General features: G+C 40.5%; 1 protein-coding gene across 1 annotated transcript in view; it reads right to left on the bottom strand.

The window, feature by feature from the left end:
- Positions 1–25,857, bottom strand: part of COL15A1 (collagen type XV alpha 1 chain) — a 108,741-nt gene extending 82,884 nt beyond the window's left edge. The window contains exons 1-2 of the mRNA XM_084281420.1: positions 25,707–25,857; positions 25,480–25,562 (exon numbers count right to left, since the gene is read on the bottom strand). Coding sequence (XP_084137546.1) covers positions 25,480–25,562; positions 25,707–25,717 — 94 coding nt within the window. The 5' untranslated portion in view covers positions 25,718–25,857. The remainder of the gene's footprint in view (positions 1–25,479; positions 25,563–25,706) is intronic.
- Between the last annotated feature and the right edge of the window lie 318 nt (positions 25,858–26,175).

Genomic DNA, 26,175 nt, shown 5'->3' with positions numbered 1-26,175 from the left:
AGAATATTCAAGTAATAACAGCACTGTCTTGTGATAAGTTAAACCTGAAACAGTTCTGAAAATTGAGGAGGAAAGATTGGTTTTAAATTGTTTTCTTGAGTCTCAAAATCTCCGTAGTTTTTTGAAAAACAAAGTAAGGTAACATTTTCAGATGTGGTGAATTATGGTAGTTCTGCTGCTTTTGGTACTGCTGTGATAATTTTATACATTATAGTAGCTATCCCCAATACCCAAATTGAGACTTTGCAAATGTAGTTTGCAAATACGGTTAATGATCGAGCCAAATTTGTTTTCATCAGTTATTTCATCGCTCTGTTGCTTAAATGCTAAGTATTTTTCATAAATATATAAATTACAATTCTACTAATCATTGTAGCTAAAAGTAGAAGGTATAGCCTTTGAAATACACAACACGGAGATAAAAAGTATCGATTCCCTTATACCCTCTCTAAGAATGTCACTTGTTCATAAAAATTAACTTCTTTGTGGGCCTGTTTAATTCCCAGTGGTCTACTTGGCAATTGCGTTGCTTGATTTGGAACAACACTAAGGAACTAGTTGATACAGCCTGTGGTGTTCTGTGTAGGGTTTTTAATGTTATTTTAAAGTAAGGAAAATAATCACAAAATGAGTTTGGCTTATAGAATGTAACTACAGAACTTCAGACTCAACAGGACAAGACATTTATCTTGGATCTGACAGTATGTCTCTTTCAATAACTGGAATTTTGTGGTTTTGTTACATGACCACATAAAACCTGAGTCACATAGATGTTAATGTATCTGGCTACACCCTCATTTCTGGTAGGCGGACATCTACAGTGACCTGAACTGAACTGGAGTATTCTGTTAAGTACAGAATAAAGACAGATTTTTAAAACAGAGTGCATATATATCTAGAGTTGTGTCCAAGGCAAGTGGTCTGTGCCTTCTCAAAGGGAACCAGCAGAAAGATACACATTCTGACCTGCAGAAAAAAACAAACAGCATTCACCAGAAAAATCAGCTGCCACTAATTTTATCCTCCCATGTTGCTTTATAACTTTTAGTAGTTAATAGTAGCTGCTACTAATTAGTAGAAGTAATAGGTACTTAGTAATATTGTTCAAGGCAGCTGTCAATAACAATCTTCTAATGAAGCAGTGTCATGTATATTATATATTTGCACAGGAAATGTGACTGGAATAAGAAGAGTTTGGGTCATTTGAAGCCTGGTATTTTTCTACGTATTAGATGCAATATTCTCAACCAAACTTCAAGGACCTGACACACAGGACCAAGAGACAGGATTACAACAGATGGTCAAGTCTACCTTACAGTTCCTCCACCCTTTACCTCCATCCAGAAATGATTCTAACAGTACAACTGTACAACAGAGGAGTTGTAAAATCAACAATTTTAGATTAAAAGGGATCCAAATAGGCCACATATCAATATATATTAAAAATAATCTCATATATATTAAGTATCAATGAATAGGTTCTAAACTCTTTCTTTCTCCTATTTTTTCATATCCTTTCATTTCAAGATGTCTTTCACAGTGAAGAGAACCACTGATTGGCTTCCAACTTGGCCATTTTCTTTTCCACAAAATATGCCACTAAGGAGTCTGAGTCAAAAAAACAAGGACTGGATAATACATGCTGTGCTAACTGCTAGAGAGCTTAAGTAGTTAACTACGAGAGCAGGGTGATGCACCAAAAGCCTATAACCCTGTATTTTGTTCTCAACTAGTGCTGTTGAAATAAATATATATGTGTATACTTTGTTTTTTAATTGAACTTACCCAGTTGTGACTACAATATTTTTTTTTTTTTCTGAGACTACACGATCCAAAATGCCCAAGTAAGTAGAATTCATTCAAATTATGCAACCACCATGGAATCTCTATAAACATTAATACAATATGTGATAATTTTCTTCCTTTGCTTTCTTCCCTCTCCCCTTCCCCCTTTTCCCTTTTCTTCCTGGACAAGAGCTGCTTCTATGCTTCAATGCTTAGTCTAGTTTTGAAGCAGTTGAAGTGGTTGCTAATAGCAGAACTTATACTATTTAATCCAGCTTTGTTTTTCTATATAACTGTGGTGGTTTTACTCAGCTGAGCAAATGAACTACATCTGCTCTCTTAGTCCCTCACCTCAAAGGGAAAGGGGGAGAAAATATGATGAAAAGGGCTCAAGGGTTGAGGTAAGGACAGGGAAATCACTCAACAATTATCATCACAGGCAAAACAGACTCTGTAGGTAGATTAATGTAACGTCCTAACAGACTAGAGTTGGGAGAACTAAAAACAAACTAAGAACACCTTTCCCTCATCCACTCTCTTCTACCTCCTCCCCCTGAGCAGCACAGGGGAATGGGGAATACGGGCTGCATTCAGTCCCTAACGCTTCATCTCCACCATTCCTTCACAGTCACTCTCTTCCCCTGCTCCAGTGTGGGGTCCCTCCCACAGCATGCCATCCTTCCCAAACTGATCCTGTGTGGCCTTCCCACAGGCAGCAGCTCTTCAAGCACTGCTTTGACACGGCTCCATACCACGGGGTCCATCCATCACCCAGGAGCAAACTGCTCCAGCACGGGTCCCCCACGGGTGGGCGGCAGCTCCCCCCAGACCCCTGCTCCTGCGTGGGCTGTTCTCCATGGGCTGCAGCTCTGGCCCGGGGCCTGCTCCTGCAGGGGCTCTCCATGGGCCGCAGCCTCCTCCAGGCCACATCCACCTGCCACCTGCTCCACCAGGGACTCCTCCATGGGCGGCAGCATGGAGATCTGCTCTACCATGGTACACTGTGGGCTGCTCCACAGCCTGCTCCGCCAGAGTCCTCTCCACAGGCTGCAGGGTGGCTATAGCACCTGGGGCACTTCCTTCACTGACTTTAGTGTCCGCAAGGCTGTTTCTCACTCCTCACTCTCTCAGCTGCTGTTGCACAGCAGTATTTTTCCCTTTCTTGAATCTGCTAAATGGATTAAATTCTATAAACAATGCCAGTGTTTTCTGCATAGGGACAAGTTAAGAAAAATGCCACGTATGTATATTTATTTCCAAACCGTATTTTGATATTACTTTGAAAGCTGTTTAATATCAAAAGATTATCATTAGTTTACACAGCCCAACTGTTTAGTGGAATCCTGATCTGAGGATTGTGTCCTGAATTCTGAAATTAATCAACTTTACTGAAAGACTTTCAGCTCTTTCTTTCAATTTATTTTCTGTTGAAAGCTGTCATATCTATCCCTGGAAGACTCCCATCCCTGGAAGTCTTTAAAAGACGTTTAGATGTAGAGCTTAGGGATATGGTTTAGTGGGGACTGTTAGTGTTAGGTCAGAGGTTGGACTCGATGATCTTGAGGTCTCTTCCAACCTAAAAATTCTGTGATTCTATTCAAGTCCACAGAAGACTTATACATGATACAGACAATCCCATCATTCCCCATCATTTATATATTCATATAGCAAGAATATTTCTAGAGCTCACTCTCTTTAATGAACTAAACATTCTCTATTACAGAAAAGAAACAGAATGTGTCTTTTCAGCTTTTGTCAATTTAGAGCTAGGGAAAGCTAAACTGAAACTATATTTGAATACTTGTGTCATATTTCTACATAATTTCCAAGAGGATCCCAAGGTGAGAAAGGAAGCAGGTTTAGAATGCCTAAACATGATTCTTCTCCACTTTTGATTTCATCTCTTTATGTTTTCATCATAAAGACAGTTGTGCTCTTGATGAGTACCGTTAAAATTTTTTTCTAAATTTTCATTTTACAGGTTAATGGAACGAATGAAAATGTATTGCTTAGTTTTGGAATTGTATTCACTCCCGACAAAATATGTTGTAACTCTCCACATGAAGCCCAGCAAGATATCATCTACTAAATATATCATCTAAATGCTAAATACCTCAGACAGCTTCATTTCTAAAATATAGCTACAAAATAAATTATTATTTTTTTTTCCAAGTGCACACTGCTAGACTGTTTTCTTTATATACACTGATCCAGTGGCTACCTTTCTTTTTCTAGCTTCCTACATTCCATAGGAATTTCTTTCATTCCATAAGTTTATCAATGGAGTTACTGTTTGAATTACAGTGGTGTGGATTCACAGTTTGTGAAAGACGTTTTTCTAAGTGCAGGCCTGTAAAAAAAAAACAACTACCAGTGCCATGTTTTAATATATATATTTTTTGCACAGCCCCACTTCATTTATCCCCAGCATGCTAAAGGTTATGAGAGGCCATAAAGAGTGAAACTATTTTAGATTCACATTTTAATAAATCTCATATTTTTATGCACAGATTTTGCAAACCATATTTAGAACCCAGAGCAGTCAGAATTCTGTGCTTATTTATCATAAATAAATATGCACATATGCATTGGACAACAAATTGTTTTCTAACACCGCTGAGGTTAGTACATAATAAAGGATTATCTGATTAAAATATAATATTATATAAAAATAGTCCCTTAAAATAGCTACTTCATTTATGTATCTGAAACATGAGCGTCCTGGTTGTAGCTGGGATAGAGTTAATATTCTTCATAGTGGCTGGTATGTGCCATGTTTTGGATTTAGGAGAGAGATAATGTTGGTAACACACATGTTCTAGTTGTTACAGAGCGGTGCTTACATTAAGCTAGAGACTTTTCAGCTTCTTGTGCTGCCCTGTCAGTGAGGAGGCTGGGGGTACACAAGAATCTGGGAGGGGACAGAGACAAGACAGCTGGCTCAAAATGGCCAAAGGGATATTTCATACCATAAGACATCATGTGTGACAATAAAAACCGGGAGGATTGGCCAGAGGAGGACAGCTGCTCAGGGACTGGCTGGGCATCAGTCAGAGGAGTAAGTCAGAGGAGGAGCAATTGCATTGTGAAACATTTGTTTTATATATATTTATATAATTATCATTGTCATTATTGTTATTTTCCCTTCCTGTTTCTATCCTATTAAACTCTCTCTATCTCAACCCATGAATTTTTACTTCTTGTTGTTGTTACAATTCTGTCCCCTAACCCACTTGGAGTTGGTGGTGGTGGTGAGCAAACAGCTGTGTGATGCTTAGCTACCTGCTGGCTTAAATCACTACAATTTAAGTTTAATTTTCATTCCTTTTTCTTCAGTGCATGCAGAAGAGAAAGGAACGGTTGAGGTTGGAAGGGATCTCTGGAGGTCATCTGTTCCAACCCCGTTGCTCAAGCAGGGACACCTAAAGCAGGTTGCCATGGTTGTCTAAACATGTCTAAATGGCCTTTGAATATGTTAAATGAGAAAGGTTCTATAACCATTCTGTACAACCTGTGCCAGTGCTCAGTCAACCACACAGTAAAGAATTGCTTCCTGATGTTTAGGCAGAACCTCTTGTGTTCCAGTCTGTGCCCATTGTCTCTTGTCCAGTCACTGGGCACTACTGAAAATAGCCTGCCTGCATCCTCTCTTTAGGTATTTATATACATTGATAAGATCTCTCCTGACCCTTGTTTTCTGCAGGCTGAACAGTCCCAGCTCTATGAGCCTCTGTAAAATCTTGCTGAAAAATCTGCAAAGTATTATTCCACACAAGTCATGATATTATGATATTTGGGCTATTTTTGCATTTAAAGCATATGCTGTTGTTTTTAAAAAACAAACAGTGAGCCTAGCAACTGTACTGCATAACTACCTGACAACAGGAAGACTGTGGAAAATGTCAGCCCACTGCTGAATGGGAAAGGTGCCCTGGTAACAATAGATACAGAGAAGACAGGGTTACTGAATGCCTTTTTTGTTTCAGTCTTTACTGCTAAGACCAGCCCTCAGGAATCTCAGACCCTGGAGACAAGAAAGGAAGTCCGGAGAAAGGAGGACTTTCCCTGGGTTGAGGAGGGTTGGGTCAGAGATCATCTAAGCAAACATGACGTCCACAAATCCATGGGCCCAGATGGAATGCACCCGCAGGTGATGAGGAAGCTGGCTGATGTTATTGCTAGACCACTCTCCATCACCTCTGAAAGGTCATGGAGAACAGGAGAGGTGTCTGAGGACTGGAAGAAAGCTAGTGTCACACCAGTCTTCAAAAAGGGCAAGAAGGAGGACCCAGGCAACTACAGGCCAGTCAGCTTCACATCACATCACAAACATGATGGAACAGCTCATCCTGGAAGTCATCTCCAAGCATGTGGAGGATAAGAAAGTGATCAGAAATAGTCAGAATGGATTCACCAAGGGGAAATTATGCTTAACCAATCTGATAGCCTTCTATGATGAGATGACTAGCTGGGTAGATGAGGGGAGGAGAGTGGTGGATATGGTCTACCTTGACTTCAGCAAGGCTTTTGACACTGTCTCCCATAACATCCTCATAGACAAGCTTGGGAAGTGTGTCCTAGATGAGTGGACAATGAGGGGGATTGATAACTGGCTGGATGGCAGAGCTCAGAGGGTTGTGCTTAGTGATGAAGAGTCTAGTTGGAGGCCCAGAGCTAGTGGTGTCCCCCAGGGGTCAGTACTGGGTCCAGTGTTGTTCTATTTATTTATCAACGACATGGACAATGGAGTGCAGTCCACCCTCATCGGTTTTGCTGATGACACAAAGTTCAGAGTGGCTGATACCAGAGGGCTGTGCAGCCATTCAGAGGGGTCTCAACAGGCTGGAAGGTTGGGCTGAGAGGAACCTCATGTGGTACAACAAGGGCAAGTGCAGGGTCCTGCACCTCAGTAGGAATAGCTCATAACATTAGCTCTCAGTTCTGCATTTCACATTTCCAATATAAATCACCTAAGAGAGACGGCGAGAAGTAAACTTACATACTTCTGGTTGTCTTCATGCTTAGTTTTACCTAGCCACAAGGAATCATTTAGTTGGCAAGCTTAATGAGTTAAAGTTTTATTACAGATAATAAAAATAGAAAAAAACTTGAGACTGATCAAATGTAGGTCACTTTTGATGTTCATAAAGTTCATAATTTAAGACTTTTTTTTTTTTTTCTACTTTCTTACATAAAACCTAAACTTTCATCAGGACTTCTGAAAAGAGAATTTTGCACCAAAATTTTGCTTTACAGCTGTTATATTCAATACTAGCAGTTCTTATAAAGATCCTAGTCATTTCAAGAATCTGTGTTTACCACACTAGGAAATCTGTATTTATCTATGAAACTCATAGCAACTTTTAAATGGCATTGAAAGTCAAGCCAAAAAACATCTTTCGAACAGCGACTTGATCCCAGTGTCTACTAAATATTGGCAACCTTTGAATTTGGGTAGAAACAGAAAATATATGATTGCTGGATGCAAGGTCAGGTTTCGCAGGCAGATTAAAGAGCTACAGTTTGCATTTGTAAGAGGAAAACAAGAAAAAACAAAGCTCACCCTGAGTTGACACCAAACAGCGTATGTCAGCCAACAAAAAAAGACTGTTTTTAAGTATGTCAACAGCAAGAGGAAGTCTAAGGAAAATATTGGACTAGTACTTGATAGATGGTCACCTAACAAGTAGGGGTGAGGAAAAGACAGAGGCATTTAATGCCTTTTTAACCTCAGTTTTTAATATTAACAGTAGATCTTGGGCTGCCCAGACTTCTTTGTGGTAGAACCATGACTGGGGGAGCAGCAACTTTTCCCTTGTGGTCAACAAAATTGTAAGGTACCAGTTCTATCAGTTGAATCTATCAGACCCAGGGAACTACAGACCGGTGAGCCTCACCTCTGTGCCTGGCAAGATCATGGAATTAATCCTGCTGGAGGCAATGTTAAGGCACATGCAGGAAAAGGAGGTGATCTGGGATAGCCAGCATGGCTTCACCAACGGCAAATTGTGCCTGACCAATCTTGGGCTTTCTGTGATGGAGTGACTCCATCAGTCAACAAGGGAACTTGGATTTCTGTAAGGCTTTTGACACAGTCCCTCACAACATCCTAATCTTTAAATTGGAAAGACAAGGATTTGAAGGGTGGGCCATCCAGTGGATAAAATATTGGCTCGATGGCTGCACCCAGAGAGTAGTGGTCAATGGTTCTATGTCCAGGTGGAGGCCTGTGATGAGCAGAGTCCCTCAGGGGTCTATCTTGGGATCAGTGTTTTTCAATATCTTCATCAATGATGTAGACAATGGGGTTGAGTGCACTCTCAGTAAGTTTGTAGATGACACCAAGCTGAGTGGTGCAGTTGATACCAAAGAATGAAGAGATGCCATTCAAAGAGACCTGGACAGGCTGGAGAAGTGGGCCCATGTGAACCACATGAGGTTCAGCAAGTCCAAGTCCAAGGTGCTGCACGTGGGTTGGGGCAATCCCAGAGAGGAGTGCGGACTGGGAAAAGAATTCATTGAAAGCAGCCCTGTGGAGATGGACTTGAGAGTTATGGTGGATGAAAGGCTTGACAAGAGCCAGCAGCATGTGCTTGAAGCCCAGAAGGCCAACTGCAGCCTGGTCTGCATCAAAAGAGGTGTGACCAGGAGGTCAAGGGAGATGATTGTCCCACCCTACTCTGCCTTTGTGAGGCCTCACCTGGAGTACTGCATCTAGGTCTGAGGCCCCCAGCACACGAAGGATGTGGACCTGTTAGAGTGAGTCCAGAAGAGGGCTCAAAGATGATCAGAGCACCTCTCCTATGAAGAAAGGCTGAGACAGCTGTTCAGCCTGGAGAATAGAAGGCTGCAGGGAGATCTCTTTGAGGTCTTTCAATACTTAAAGGGATTGAAAGGGATTGATCTACCCAAGTAAAGAGTCTCTCTGCATCTTATAAAAAGGATCCAGAGAGACTCTTTACTTGGGTAGATAATGATAGGACAAGGGGTAATACATGTAGTCTTAAACTAAAAGAGGATAGATTTAAATTAGAGATTAGGAGGAAATTCTTCACTTGTTAGGGTGGTGAGACACTGGAACAGGTTGCCCAGAGAAGTTGTGGATGCCCCATATAAGCAATCTACAAGAAGGGCACAAGAAAAGACCTAAGAAACCACAGACCTGTTAGTTTAACCATAGTACCTGAAAAGTTATGAAGAAGAGTATCCTGGGGGATATTAAATGGCATTTAAAGAACAAAGCTTTTATCGGGCATAGTAAACATGGGTTCTTCAAGTGCTGACTTACAAATTTGATCACATGTTAAGGTCATTTGCTCAGTGAATGAAGGGAAGGCAGCAGACATAATCTTTCTGGAATTCATTAAGACCTTTTGATACCATCCTTCACAGTTTCCTTCTGGACAAATATCCAACTGTGAGATGAACAGATTCACACTACACTGGGTAATGAACTGTTTCGATGTCAGAGCTCAAAGTGTTGTAGTGAATGGGGTGGTGGGATACTACTAGTTAATCTGGCTGGTGGCCAGTCACTAGTAGTATTCTCTTCCAGTTCAACATTTCTGTTTCTGTTTAACATCTTTATCAATGATCTGAATGTGGCAGTTGAATGCATCCTTAGCAAGTTTGCTGATGATACTAAACTGGGGGGTGCTGTTGATGCTCTGGAAAGATGATTCCTTGCCTTGCAGAGGGATCTAGATAGACTGGAGCATTGGACAATCAGCAATAGCAACATTAAATAACAATAAATAGCAATGAAATTCAACAGAGGTAAATGCCAGGTTCTGCACCTGGGATGGAGAAATGCTGGTTACAGGTACAGACAGGAAGGTGAGTGGCTAGAGCAGCTCAGCAGAAAGGGATCATGGGGTGCTAGCTGACAATAGTCTCAACATGAGTCAGAAGTGTGCCCTAAAAGTCAAGAGGGCAAACTTCATTTTTGGGTGCATTAAACGCAGCGTAGCCAGCCAGTCAAAAGAGGTGATTATCCCATTATATTTAGTTTTGGTGTAGCCTCACCTTGAATACTGTATGCAGGTCTGGGCTCCAAAATATAAAAAGGATGCTAAAGTACTTGCAGTTGTCCAGGGAAGGGCAACAAAGCTGATGAAAGGGCTGGAAGGCATGTCCCATCAGGGACACTGATGACACTTTGTCTAGTTTGGAGGAAAGGAGGCTAAGAGACAAACTCATCACTCTCAGCAACTTCCTGAGGAGGGGAAATGGAGACAGAAGTGCTTATCTCTTCTCCTTAGTAAGTACTGATAGGATGTCTGGGAATGGCACAAAGTTGCACCAGCAGAGGTTCAGAGTGAATATTAGGAAAAATTTCTTTACTGTAAGGGTGGTCAAACACTGCAACAGGCATCCTAGTGAGATAATTTATGTCCCATGTCTCTCAGTGTTCAAGAGGTATTTGGATAATGCCCTTAATAATATGCTTTAACTTTTTGATAGCGCTGAAGTGATCAGGCAGTTGGACTTGATGATCTGTGTAGTTCCCTTCCAATTGAACTGTTCTATTCTATTGAGAATAGATTTCCAACTCAATCCCAATGTGACTGAACCACTCATTGAAGTGTAAGGGTATGTAGAAGGAGAGTGTCTGCTCCTTTAAGGGTGTCCGGTCAAGGACTTTTTCCCAAGGCAACAAAGGGTAGTAAGAAAGGGATGGTCTGTCACACTAACTTATGAGAGCATGTGAGACTGTAGGAATGTTTATTATCTGACGGAGGACTTCCAAGGTGTAAGACAATAACAAGAAACAGACCTCCCGGTCACATTAATTGCTAGACTAACAAGCTACAGATGCCACTTCCTGGAAGGATGAACTGATATGATTGTGAACCAGGGGGCCCCAGACTAAGAAGGTGCAGAAACTGCAGAGCTCTGAAAACCCATTGAGTGTGTGCAGCAGTAGGAGGAAGCAGGAGGAACAAAGAAGAGGATAGATAGAAACGGGTATAAAAAGGCCAGTTACGTGTAAAATGGCAATGGTCAGTACACTTGTCTGGTTGCCCCCTGTGGCTGAACACTGCAGTCTGTCCTGTCTTCTCCTTTTTATCATTAAATCTCCTCTTAACTCTTTCTCTGCACTCTCTCTCTCCTGTTTGCGTGTTCTGCAAGGCAGGCCAAGTATCTTAGCAAGGTTGCTGAATGGACAGAGGGGCTGTACTGGTACTCTGAGGGATTTGGGCAGGGGTACTGGATGAACAGAGGGGCTACGCCAATACTTGAGGGGTCTGTGTAGTGGTGCTGGGTGGATAGAGGGGTTATGCTAGTACTCGAAGGATCCATGAATGTACATGTAATTTTGAACCTGTAGAGTGCTCTGGTACTTCCATCTCTAACAGCCAAAGAGGGGAAATGGGTCTCAGCTGTCTGTGTCTGTTTCACATGAGTCCTGTGTGCAAGTGCTGTTGAAGGCAGCTCTTGGCCAGGGCAGCCTTTGTGGCCAGTGTTCATGTTAGTGTTCTATCTCTGTCTGTGTGTGTCTATGTATTTCACGGATACATACTCAGCTTTGTTACCAGCTAAACCTGCAAGGGATATGTTTTCAGCTTTGCTACCAGTTTACCCTCCAAAGGGGTAAGTGGCAGCTGCATCCCCAAATCTGGGCAGAGATCCCAGGTCCCCAGCCACCAAACTGGGCACCAATGGCTGGATATGGGCAATCCTGGGCCTGAGTGGCTGGAGGAGGCAGCTGGGTTCTCATCACTTTTTACCTCCCTTAACATAATGTGATCAGGTCAGGAAATACTTGAGCAAATTGGACACACCTAAATCCACATGCACTGATGAGAGTCCATGAGTGTTGAGGGAATTGGCAAATGCCATTTTAACGCCACTCTCAGTCTTTGATTAAGCATTGTAACTGAGAGAAATGTCTTAAGGCTGGAGGAAAGCAAATATCACTTCTGTCTTCAAGAAGGGCAAGAAGCAGGACACAGGCAACTACATGATGGTCAGCCTCACTTCATTCCCCAGGAAGGTGATGGAGCATTAACTCTTAGTTCAATCAGCACTTATTTTCCCACCAATTATGTATTTTTTTTTAGAAATAAATGCAACATTGATCATCACACACACACACACACACACACACAAATCAGTCATTTCAAGGGCAATATTTCAGTAGAAATGATGAAAACCTCCTTGCTGGACAATTCAGATCTGAAATGGGTAAAGCAGTTACAGAGTTGCCACAGTCCTACCTTTTGAAATTCCATTTAAAAAGTGTAAAAAGCTGCTGCAGTACTTTAGACCATCAGTGATTTATTTTTCCTCTGAGAATTTGGCCTTCAAATTTTAAGCATGTTCAGATTTATAATGAAACAAACAAACAAACAAACAAACAAAAACATTGTTTTGCTCTTGTCATATCTGAGCCAGAAAATTGCCGTGCAGGACTTATTTTTAAGATTCTGCGGTTAAACCACAACAGATTCTTATGTCACGATAGGTATGTGTTTTACTAAAAGTACATCTGGAAAAAAAAGAAAGCAAAAACTATAATGCACAATCAAAGGTCTGATTTTAAGAGGAGGTCTCAATAACAGTATTTTGAGTTCAGCCAGCCATTGTCTGTTAAAAATAAATGTAGTTCTATGCAGTGATATATTGCATACTGTAGCACTCTAGTAAAAATTCAAAAAATTTTCAAATAAATGTTTTTATTTTACTACCATTGCACTGCAATAATTGATACCTTGTTTCAATTTCAATCAAACCTGATTTTTTTTTTTCAGCTGAGAAAATGTGCATGTGTTGTATACCTTTCCTGAAATTGTGTATGGATGAAGAGTAAAGACAGAACAACAACAACAACAACAAAAATAATCAATCCATGTGTATTTAACCACACTCATGGCTAATCTGAGAAAGATGAAGTATTTACTTGTTGAATGAGTAGCAGGCAAGGGGAGGATTCATGCATGCACACACACATACAAACACTCAGAATGGCGCTAGTACTGTGAAGCATTCATAGTAGACGAATTGCAGATGTAATTGCTCCTTGGATCAAATCAAGATCTATGTTGTTTTGACAGAATGTTAAAAAAAATAAATAAAAATGGAATTGCTTGTGAAAAACAGAAGACTGAGCATCTTTGTCCCTCCCAGAAAAAAAAAAAAAAGCAAAAAAAAAACCCACATCATATTCACAGAAGTGATGCAGTGTATCAAGTCAGTACACAGCTAACCAAAGTGGGATGGCAGAAATAAAGATCCATGCTGCAAAGAGACACTGTTCTCTCACACCTCATTCTATGATGCAGGCATTGGGCTTACAAGGAGTATTACCGAGCCTCATCAATGGATACTTTGATGTTAGGAATTCCAAATACGGGAGAACTTCTAGAAAGGCTTTCAATTTTGCATATTTTTCCCTCATTTTATTCACTAGTAGATACTTTGCACCATATACATCGCTGCATAATAATTTAACAAGCTACTAGACATTAGTTTTGGTTGTTCATAACAGCCCTTTGACTCTTGAAGACAGGCTTTCCAATGAAACAACAATACTGAGCCAGAAATTTTCTGTGTGAGAGAAAGAAATACAGGGACAAATGAGTTTAAATTAATGTTACCAAGAAACAATGTACACTGCAATGCATAGTTAACTATGACTGTGTTTGTCAAATTGCGACAAAAAACGTATTATGATGCAATATATACCTATAAATGTGGGAAAAAAGGACTTGCATACTATCCTCTATTTAGCTTCTTGAGACCATCAAGAAAGAGACAATAGTATAGCTAGAAAAGTTATGTAGCTCCTTTCCACCTTGACAAACAGATCTTCTCTTTCTACATGCCTGTTTTTCCCATAAGCTTGGCTCACGGTTCAACAACTCAAAATTTTTGTGGGGTCACTATTAATTATGGAATCACACTCTACCTGTCATCCAACCTGGCCTTAAACACCACATCTCCAGGGAGGGGACATCCCACAACAGGGCAACCTATTCCAATGCCTCACCACGCCTTGACTGAAGAAGGTGGTAAGCAATTTAGCCCTCCTAACACCTAATCTAATCCTTTCTTATTGATCCTTGCATTGATCCTTGTCCTGTAATTGTCTGCCCGAGAAAAAAGTAGCTCTCCACCTCTTTTTTTAAGCCCTCTTTAAATACTGAAAAGCTTCAATGCGGTCTCCCCAGAGCCTTCTCTTCTTCAGGTTGAACATCTCCAGCCTCAGCCTTTCTCTCAACCTTTCTTTTTAAGAGGGGTGTTCCAGCACTCTGATCAACATTGTGACCCCTTGTGGCCCTTTGTGGCTCTCTTACTCTTTGAGTTTAGTCAGAGGAAATAGCGCCTTAGATGTATCAGTGGTTGAATACCACATTGGCTTATGTTCTGAAAATGTTTTTTACTAAAACACAGTTAGCTATTCAGAATATCTGTGAAACATAGGTAGTGCTTGTAGGAAACTTTGAAGCATATCTTGAAACAATATCCTTTTCTCACAAGAGACATTAACTTACTCATTAGCAGGCAGTAAAAATTGAAATTATTTCTAGGTGGGTTCTTTACTCATGAGCTAGGTAATGTATATCTCTTGTTAAAAGGGGAATTGGATATAAAATCCTATGAGAAATGACCATATAATATGCCCTTCTAGTCACTGACCACCAAAAAAGTACATAGAAATTCAGAAGCTATATTTAGCTTTCCAAAGAAGTAGAGTCAGGCATCTTGACTATGTATGGAACATAATGATTTCAGAGTTCAGAGAAAGATATGTCATGAATAGGACTGGAAGCTAATATTAACTGAGCAGTTTTAAGTTACTGTTTTAGGAACTAAACACAACAAAAAGTGGATTCAGTGGCAGTAGGGGAGATAGAACAGGAGTCATAAGATCCTGGAGATTCCCAGGCATAGACTGAATTGACTGGAATCCCTTCTTATTGATATTCTACCTTATATACTGAAGATTAAGCCAAAGACAATAACTAATGGTACAGCTTCAAATCTCATCACTGAATCACCATTTCACAGAATCGTAGAATCACAGAATCACAGAAATAAAGGGGTTGGAAGGGTCCTCAGGAGATCATTGGGTCCAACACCCCTGCCAAAGCAGGTTCCCTACAGCAGGTTGCCCAGGTAGTTGTCCAGATGGGCCTTGAATATCTCCAGAGAAGGACACTTCACAACCTCCCTGGGCAGCCTGTTCCGGTGCTCTGTCACCCTCACCAAGAAGAAGCTATTTCACATATTGGTACGGAACTTCCTGTGCTCTATGCTGTGGCCATTGCCCCTTTTGCGGCCCTGTCCCCACAAACCACTGAAAAGAGGTTGGCCAAATCCCTCTGTCTCCCACACTTAAGATATTTGTAAACATTAATAAGATCCCCTCTCAGTCTTCTTTTCTCGAGGCTGAACAGACCGAGGTCTCTCAGCCGTTCCTCATAGGGAAGATGTTCCAGGCCCTGTATCATCTTTGTTACCCTCCTTTGGACTCTTTCCAGGAGCTCCCTGTCTTTTTTGTACTGGGGAGCCCAGAACTGGACACAGTACTCCAGGTAAGGCCTGACCAGGGCAGAGTAGAGGGGGAGGATCACCTCCCTTGGCCTGCTGGCCACACTCCTTTTAATGCACGCCAGGATCCCCTTGACCTTCTTGGCCACCAGGGCACACTGCTGGCTCATGGTCAACCTGTCATCCACCAGGACCGCCAGGTCCTTCTCCACAGAGCTCTTCTCCAAAGGGTAATCCCTTAGCCTGTACTGATACATGTGGTTGTTCCTTCCTAGGTGCAGGACTCTATACTTGCTCTTGCTAAACTTTATTTGGTTTCTTCCTGCCCCCATTTCCAGCTTGAGACTTCTGGCCATTGACTGTTTGGAACTGAACATGCTTGAGTGTCTCCAGAAAATTCTGATTCTTCTCAGAACCCCTAAAAAACTTGATTCAGACCTTGGTTCTTCTCTATTTGGACCGTAAGATAGGTATTTGTTTAAAACTGCAGTTCTTTGAATATTCAGCCCTGCCTGTTGCTTTTTCCAAGGCTTTCTTGCAGATGCTAACATGAATAATACACCTGTTGTTTCACATTCCTCATCCACAAATTAAAACACACTCATTAAAACACATACATTAAAATTAGAGTTTACCCATTTTACTCATTCTTTGGAAGAATCCTATCTGCACTCTCGTTTACTTTCTGCAGTGTCTGTGACTTTCTGCATTTTAGAAAAAGACCTACTAGAGATTACATTTTTCAAGTATCTCTAGACAAAATGAATGCTTTTTTTTTTTTTTTCAAGTAGTTAACTTCATATAGAAAATCACTTCATATTGCACTGACAGGAGCACTGCATCCACTTGCCTGAAGCCCAGTCACTTCATGGCCCTCATGGAAAAAGAAACAAGAATTTTTTGTTCAAAGAATACTTCTCCATTAAACAGTCTAAGTTGAGACCATCATGCATATGACCAACTGTGGTGGGTTGATCCTGGCTGGGCGATAGGTGTTCACCAACCTGGTCTCTCAACCCTCTCATCAGGACAACATGGGGGAGAATACATGTATATGCTGAAAAACTTGTGGTTTGAGGTAAGTACAGGAAGATCACTCACAAATTATCATTATGGGCAAAACAGATTAATCTTAATTAAGACATTCTCTTTCATGGATGCAGCTCTTCATGAACTACAACAATGTGGGCTCTTCCTTTGGGCTGCAGTTCTTCAAAAACTGCTCTGGCATAGGTCTTTTCCATGGGATGCAGTTCTTCAGAAACAGACTGCTCCAGTGTGGGTCCCCCATGGGCCACAGTTTCTGCCTGTCAGTTTCACAGACAACCTGCTCCAGCGTGGGCTCCTCTCCACAGGCTTCAGCTTTCTTCAGGACATATCCACCTGTTGTGTCATGGTGCCCTCCATGGGTTGCAGTGTGAATATCTGCTTTGATGTGGTACACCATCGGCTGCAGGGAGACAACCATCATTGCCACAGTCCTCTCTATGGGTTGCAGAGGAACCTCTGCTCTGGGGCCTGGAGCACCTCCTCTTTCCTTACTGACCTTGATGTTTGCAGAGTTTTTTCTCTCACAATTTTATTCTCTCTCACAGCTGCTGCATGGCATTTTCCAGCCTTTATTAAATATGTTATCTTTGAGGTGCAACAAGTGTTGCCCTTTGTCTCAGCTTTGGCCCATGGTGGGCCCCTTTTGGAGCCAGCAGAAACTGGCTCTATCCAATGAGACCATGGTGTCTTTTCACAGGGGCCACCCCTGCAGCATTTCCTCCCTGCTCCTCACTCCCAACCCACTACCAAAATCTTGCCATGAAATCCCAATACACCATCAGGCCACAGAGATCTCACATGGACTTGTATGTCCTGTAATACTCTCTGCATCATTCTGTAAGTGTTTCCAGAACAGACAGAAAAAATACAAAAAAACTTCAGGGTGGGGTGGAGAGCACTACAGCTTTCACCTACTCAAATATAAAGTTCTGTGTATGTGTTGTTTTTTGATGAACATAACTGCTCACATGCATTATTTTTCTCAACTTTTTCCTATAATAAAACATGAGTTGTGACTTATGGAAATGAAGTAAATATATGGCTATTTTCCTCAAGAATTAAAATCTACTTAAACCTCCTTAGATCTCTGGAGTATGTTTTTTTCCTAACTTTTATTTATTTATTTATTGTTAGCTAAGCATCTCTCTATGTACCTGTGGTACATACTAGGTCCATAGTAGATCAAAAGATACTGGTATAAACAGAGCAAAACAGAATCTATATCCCATATAGAGCAGCTTTATGTGTGATGGAACATGCTCTGTATGACTGTAGTACAAATATGGGAAAGCAAAATGCAAAACGCACTGCCTGCTGTATTAGTCATATGCCTAATCTGACCAATGAGACATACAAAGCACTAAAAAGAATAAGATTATTTGTGTGGATAGAATCCACCACAGAAAAAATCAATGACTAACTTTTGTTTCTAAACTTGTGGCAACTGTGTGTGTTGGCCAAATGAGACTAGATTGTTTGGTGAGCTAGAAATAGACAAATAGACACCCTCTCTTAAATAATAACATTAATGACGTCTAAAACAAACCAGTCAGATTTTACCAAATAGTACAATTCAGTGTCTTTCTAGCAAAGGCACACTGCTTGAACAGGCAATGCCACTGCATGAATTTGGTCAAATGTGAAATACCACTTCAAAAACAAAAACAAACAAAAAAATCAATCCACATCTCACAGAAAAGGAAAGAGGAAGAAATCACAGCCAAAGGAACAGGCAAACTTCAAAGCAAGCACTTGACTTGGAAAATACATGTTGCAATAAGAAGTATGTTTTCTGGAACCCTTTGAATATCCCAGGCATGAATAGTGGAATAAGTAACTTAGTATACAGAGGAAATAAAGGAATAGTCTCAAGGGGACAAAAAGAACTCATATTACCCTTTGAATTTATCTTAATTAAGTGAATCTTGGGAGCACATATATGGATACTAGTTAAAGGGAATACAGCTTTTAACTCTGTTGGCAAGTTAAGTCCTTGTGTCTATGCATCTTTTCAAGCTTGTGCTTGTGGTGCAATTGCCCAAAGTAACTAGGATCATTATAATACCAAAACACACTCCATCCCAAAAGCTACCTGCCTCCAAGGTGCGACCACCCCTCGCTGAGCATGAGCTCTGAATTTCTCGGAGCCTATTACTTTAAACAGAGATGGGAAAACTTTTCACCAATCATAACTAAGATATGCTTGACTAGAGTCACTCAAGCTCCACCTAAAAGATAAAAAAAAATATAAATTGGCCTAAGAGAGAGGGGAAGTTAGGGAAGATACCATCGTTAGGACCATCCCCAGGGAATACACCATCCCGAGGACATCATGACTCCTGGGATCAGTTGACAGGCTGAGCCTCTCTTCCCCTCCATTGGGACACCTTTGAGTGAGTTTTGAATGCTTAGTTATACGGTGTGTCTCCACGGAAACTTAGAAATCTCTGTAGAGTGTTTTTGCCTTTTAACGCATTAATTTCCAGGCTGTGCACCTGTGTCACATGTGATTTCATGCATGCTAGCTTGCTTTTGCAGACAGTAACTATTGCCGGCAATCCAAAGAGCCTGTGTACCTGTTGCTGTAATAAATTGCACTTGATTGCATTGTTCCTAGCTGTGATAGTTCTCATTAAACATGACTAGAGTAAGGGTGGTATACGTTATTGGTGAATTTGTGACCGTGGTAATTCAGTGCTCTGAATCCGACCAGACCCCTAACGGTTAATCCGTTATTGGTGAAACTGTGATTGTGATAGTTCAGTACCCTGAATCTGACCGGACCCATAACAGTTAATCGGCTACACCCTTTAACGCGACAGTGCCAACTAACATTCTACCAAAGCAAAGATCCAAACACAAGCTTATCAGGTAGTCTGAATTCAGATACAATATACCTAACCCAAATCTCATGTACATCCAGGATCAAGACTTTTTTCTCCCCCTCATCCTTGATCCCACACATGACTGGGAAAGCTCACAAACTAGAGGTCCTCCTGAAAATTCTGCCAAGGACATTAAAATACTAGATATGAAATGTCTTATGATGCCTGAAAACCAAAGTTAGAATGACAACATGAAAAGCAGAAGAGGGTCCCAAAATTTTTAACCTAAGGAACTGTTATACTTTTACCCAAACCAGCACTAACTCTACAGCTTTACATTCAGGCAGGAAACATGGTTACATTGCCTTTCTCCTGGCATTCCCAAACTGCTGATCCTTACTACCTCTTCATTTTTTAGAGTTTGATAATGGAATCCATTTTTATTGCCATGATGCTTACTATGACAACTATTCTGGCCCCCTTACTAACCCTTCAGGAAGCTCATGATGGGAAGATCTTTCCATGTTTTCTCCTTTACTTCATGAAGATGATAGGATAATAGGCAAGACAGCATTCTAGGACAGATAGAAGATAGAGGAAAAATGTAAGCCTGTGCAAACCCCTCTCTGGATTTCCACCTCTTACCATCTAACTCAAATTTGTAAAGTTTCTACATTCTCTTCTCTTCTCTTCTCTTCTCTTCTCTTCTCTTCTCTTCTCTTCTCTTCTCTTCTCTTCTCTTCTCTTCTCTTCTCTTCTCTTCTCTTCTCTTCTCTTCTCTTCTCTTCTCTTCTCTTCTCTTCTCTTCTCTTCTCTTCTCTTCTCTTCTCTTCTCTTCTCTTCTCTTCTCTTCTCTTCTCTTCTCTTCTCTTCTCTTCTCTTCTCTCTCTTCCCTTTTTCTTTTTTTCCTTTGCCAGGATGTTATAAGTTTACCTGTCAGGAAACAGCATTCCCCATTGGACTAGACCAATAGATATCTGGTAAACTAGCAACATTTTTTGTCCTTTTCCTGACACTTTTTGAGGATCCATCAAACAAAGAGGGATAAGATCTGGAGGAGTAGCATCAGGAAGATATTACATGCTATCTGCACACTGAAGTTCGCTTTTCATGTCCATGCAGATGGAAGCAAAGCCTTGGATTTCACTGGTAGAACTTGCATCTATCATGACAGAAAGATTTAAGGTCTCCCCCATCCACCCCAGAGATATTGAACAGGACCAAGCATTCAGAAGAGAGCAGTATCACAGGGATAAACTGAAATGAATTTTAGCCTAGATTAGTGGTTATCAGGAGGGGCGATGGGGTAGAAGGGCACTATGGACACCAAGAACTATCCTAGACTCATTTCTCAAACATCCCCTAATATGAAACATGCATGTCCGGGAAAGGGCTGCGTAGGACTCCAAAAAATGCCCAAAGAGAGAAGGACTAAGCTTTAAAAATCACGATGCTAGAGCATCTGTGTGTGTACCCACCACCTGAGAACCTGAAGAGGACAAGTCAATGCAGGATCCACGGGTGGTGATCTCTCTCTCTCTCTCTCTCTCTCTCTCTCTCTCCATCTCTATTTCTTTATTTGGAACATATGTGCTTTTGCCAAACCTCTAATAACTCCTCTGGAAATTATCAGTAAAAGTTTAACCTTGTTGAAACCCTGGAAAACTTGTATTGTCTTGCCCTCCAACCCAAAGATTTGAAACAAACCTATCTCCTCCCAAGTAGAGCAGGAAGAGACAAATACACAACACAAGATCATCAGGATTGGGCATTGTCCTTAGTGTATAAGAAACAAATTTTAGTTAAAAGATCTTTAATTGAAGTGATGCTTGTTAGCAAGTCATAGAAGCAGTACTTTCTCAGCAGCAGAAGTCTTTCAAACACCATTTATTGGCAAATGAAATGTTAGATTCTATTTAGCTCATGGAAACAACTGCTTACTGCAGTCTTCCTGTGTTACCAGGATGCCTCCAGAGAGGAAATGAAGATAGCCATTACAACACTATATCCCCACCAGCTAGTTTTCCCTTCAGAGGCCTCAAGAAAGACCAAAATATCTTCTGCTGCCTGGTAGAATAGCTTCGCAAACATAGAGTTTATTGTCCTGGAGAATTAACATGTAGAAGGTATTGTACTGAGAACTAATCCGTTTAGAAAAGTGACAAAATGGAACAAATTTACTAAATCAAATTTGCTCTACTGGTCATAGAGATGACCCAGATGAGCAAACTGATTTTCTACAGTATATTAGCTATGTTCTGCATGGAAAGGTTTTTTAATGACTATGAAATCAACTTCAGCTCTGCATTAAGAACATGCACAACAGATATTAACAGCCTGTAGATGTCTCTGAAAAATATTCAGTGTCTTCTTCAGTTTAAATTCAAGTGCAATGATGCCCAAATGCTTAGTCAGGAACAAGAGTGTAGTGTCAACTAAATTATCCTTACAAAACACTGTGCTCCATACAGAACAGAATTACAGCAACCGTGCTCCTTCTTAGGAAAGAATACACTGTCACTGCATAAGTCAGTGTGATTTTACACATGTAATGCAATGCAAAGCACATAGAGTAATTACTTGATAGAAACAAGCTTTTAAATATATACACGTACTTTAACTATATACATACTAATTTACACTCATTGTGTCAGTTCATCCTGGAAAGAAATGCAAGCCAGCTGCTTGTATGAATCATCCCAGTTGATTAACAGCCAATGGAAGTCAATAATTCAGTGTTCCTCCATTAAACTCAGCAGTTCAAAAGTGCAAAGTTTATGTCAACAGCTTAATGACAGCCATTCCATGTACAGAGAGCCAAGGAAAGAGACAAATATTTACTTTATGTAAACTATTGTTAAGCATATTATTTAAGGCAACAAAGTGTAATTCAGCTTGGCTAAAAATAAAACCAAAAGTTGTCAGTTAGAAATTTGTAAAGCTTCTTTTAGAGACAATAAATATAATACAAACTGTAGAAATGCATACCTTTAAGCAATTTGTCTTATTTATTTTACAAAAAAAGGCTTGCACTGATTCGAATGAAAAGAACTGAGTAGCACTGATATCTTCACAGACAGCCTGGAAGAGTAAATATGAATACTGCAAGAGCCTAGAGCAAGTCATGGGGAGGACCCTATCATTCAAACTTCAGCAGGGTTAGAATTCAGATTTTATAATTTTAGTTCTGTTCACAATCTAACATGTGAAGCACCAGTACAGTCTGGGGGCTGACCTGCTGGAGAGCAGCTCTGCAGAGAGAGACCGGGGCATCCTGGTGGACAGCAGGCTAACCACGAGTCTGCAATGTGCCTTTGTGGCCAAGAAGGCCAACGGTATCCTGGGCTGCATTCAGGAGTGTGTTGCCAGCAGGTCAAGGGAGGTGATCCTTCCCCTCTACTCAGCCCTGGTGAGGCCACACCTGGAGTATTGTGTCTAGTTCTGGGCTCCCCAGTACAAGAGGGACATAGAATTGCTGGAGCAAGTTCTGATGAGGGCTACGAAGATGATGAGAGGACAGGAGCACCTGACAAGGTTCTCTCAGCCTGACAAGGACAGGCTGAGAGAACTGGGCCTGTTTAGCTTGGAGAAGAGAAGACTGAGGGGAGACCTCATCAATGTGTATAGATATCTGAGGGGAGGGTGCCGAGAGGATGGAGATGGTCTCTTTTCAGTTGTGCCCAGCAACAAGACAAGAGGCAATGGGAACAAACTGAAGCACAGGAAGTTCCACCTGAATATGAGAGGGCACTTCTTTACTGTGAGGGTGACAGAGCACTGTAACAGTTTTCCCAGACAGGCTGTGGAGTCTCCTTCTCTGGAGATATTCAAAATCCATTTGGATGTCATCCTGCACAATGTGCTCTAGGTGATCCTACTTGGCATGGAGGTTGGACTAGATGATCTTCAGAGGTCCCTTCCAACCCTAGCCATTCTGTGATTCTATGTTCAGAACTGTATTCTGAGCACCTTCTATTCACTAGCTTAATTCGTGTCTGAAGGTCCAAAGCAATGTACAGAAAGCAGACATGGGTAATCAAGGTAAATCAAGATACATTGACAGGTATAATTAAAGGCTAAGTACTTGCACCACACAGTGATACCAGATAGATTAAGGCAGACTACTTTTTTATGCACAGATAGATACATGCTTAATTGTCATTTTGAACAAAGGAGAAATGGTGAGACTATTCATTGAGTCACCAACGTATCTTTAAGCCTCATACACAAACAAAAGAAGAATGGGGTACTACACTTGCACAGTTTTCACGAACACATGAGAAAAACTGCAAAACCTCTCTGTAGCTCAAATGACACTATACCTGGGTGAAAAAGAAGAAAAAGAGAGAGATATACAATGCTAGCTGCAAGAAAAGGGACTAAAATCTTCCAACAAAGTTAGTCAAAATTCAGAATGCTAACTCATGGGAACTAATGAGATTTCAGAACTCCTCTTTGTTTTCACTCGGCAAGATCCAAGTATTTTTTGAGAATTTCCATGAAATAATTACCAAGTTGCATCAATTTGCAGAACATACAACAGAATTTTAAAATTATGCATATTTAATTTTATTTTTCATTCTGTCACAACACATAGCATTATCTACAAATTTCATGGAAGATATCTGTCTTAATTTTAATAAGTTAAACAGCTGTCCTTTCAGCCATCGATTCATTAGAGAGAGAGATAGAAGAGGTCAGCCAACAAAAATGCAGCACAGCAATATTCAGTGGGCTGGAGAATCCTGGAAAGCAGCAACCTTAAAGGAGACAGTGACAAAAATTAATATTGAATAAAGCACAAGTTTAACAGCAAAAAGCTGGAAGACCAGAAGTTTGTTTTCTCTCCCTGTACCTCCAAACATTTTAATCTTTACTGAATTTATTTCTGTGCACTTTATCACTAAATTGAACTATGGGAAAAGAAATAGATGTTATTTCCACAGTGGTTAGAGTATAAGTTGTGAAGTATATACCTCTTGACTATTTGGTAGTGACAAGGAGTATTTATATCTTTCATATAGTTGCAGCACCAGAAAGAAAGGTTTTATTTTTATTTCTAGCACTCAACACCTGATTTCAGGAGATGAGAGCATTTAAACCAAGCATCAGGAAAAAAATAAGCATCAGTTCTCTCAAGTCCAGACTTCACGCACTGTACTATCATTCATCAGCTCAAGGAAAACATATCATGTGATACAACATATTTATCTCCATAGTTTATGCAATATATTGTATTTCTGGCACCATTCAGTCATACATTAAGGTTTTCCTCTTTCTAATAGCTTGTTACAGCTTCTTACCTTATCTGTAATACAAGAGTACATATTTCCCATATGCACTTGCAGCATTTATTTACTGAGATAACTAGCTGGAGCTTTGGCTCTTAAACATACCATCTATGCTGTGGCAGTGTCAGATAAAACGGAAACAAACAAACAAACAAACAACAACAACAACAACAACAAACACACAATCTGAGTGCTATTGAATTCTTCATGAACAATATCTATTTCCCTTCAATTAGTTCTAATGCTACCGCCATATAGTTGTCTAGTGGTTATTTACATAACAAATTCACAGCCTATTTCTCTCTGAATGTAGTCAATAAAGTGTTTTTGATATAAGAATCGCCTATAATGGAAGAATAATATATGAAGATTTTTCACCTTTGCAAAATTGCACACAGACTTTTAAACCAGTGATCTCTCTCAAACTGAAATTTAAGGCCATGTTTTCTAGAGTTGCTCTGTTACAAGAAAAAAATATGTGATCTGCAATTACAGAAAGACTGAAAAACAACAATGGCTAGGCTGATAAAACCAAATATTTAACTCAAGAGATCTGAAAATCACAATTTGTGTAGACACTTATCAGGAGAAATCTCTGTGCTCCTTAACAAGCATTACATTTGTGTCTTTGCACTCACACTGTGCCTGGCACATTCCCGTTATCTCCAGAATGACATACACCTCGATCCTAGTTACTTTCTGCTACCTTTTCCTCACCAGATACATCCAAAAATATCCACTATTATCCACTTTGAAGTGCTTTCTGATGATTATTACACTCTGAAGCAATATTGAGAGAGCTGTCATGAAAGGCTACCTTACAGATGCAGACCAATGTATTTATTTTCTCTTTTCCAGTATGAATGGCAATTTAAGCTCTTAACTTGCAGCAGCTTCCCTATATGACATGAAGAACAAAAAGCAGCAGAGAAAATGAAAAGCTGAAATGTAGAGTCTTTTTATATTGAGAAAGCTTATCTTAAAATTAACCCTTACTCTCAATTCATAGATGTGATTTGGAGAAGTCTTACCTTCTATGATCTCAGCTGCTGAACCAGCATGGATTGACAAGCCTAAGAGAAGAAGAAGCAAGTCCCAGGTCCACCAGGCATGCCTGGAGCAGGTGTGCCAAAAAAAAAAAAAAAAAAAAAAAAAAAAAAAAAGAAAACGTCAGGGAGAACAATAAGAAAAAAGAGTAAAATACAGAAGCACAAGGGTAATAATGATAATAATGATATTTAGAAGTGAGAGTTCTTACCATGACAGCATTTTTTGAAAGTCAGTTGGACGATGTAATGTGGGGAAGAAGTTCAGTGAACATGAGTTTTATGCTTCTGAAAATAAGAAGTTAATGAAAACTGGAGCCTGCTGTTTCTCCTCCAACGTTCAGACACAAGTGGAACAAAGGCAGCTCTCAGGCTCTCTGTGTGACTCACTGCAATTCAGTGCTCCAGCTCTGAAATCTGACTCCACATAGATTTTCCTGTCAGTCCACAGCCTAAAAGTTCCTTCTTTATTTATTGGTGGACAGCCCTTGATGCTGTACATCATCCCAATGGTGTAATTCTCTGGTCCTGCCTTAAACTACTGTTTACCCTGACAGACAGCAGCATAGCTTTTTCTCTGATTTTAGAAAACGCATAGATAAAGGAAGTAACACCACTCCTGCTCCCACAGGTATGACACTGTGCATGCAGATGGTCTACATGAAATGCTGCTGAAAGTGC

The sequence above is a fragment of the Netta rufina genome (assembly GCF_964035555.1).
Source record: "Netta rufina genome assembly, chromosome: 2".
Classification (NCBI taxonomy): Eukaryota; Metazoa; Chordata; class Aves; order Anseriformes; family Anatidae; genus Netta; species Netta rufina.
Note: the sequence above shows the minus strand (reverse complement) of the source record. Positions and strands in the feature narration are given on the sequence as shown.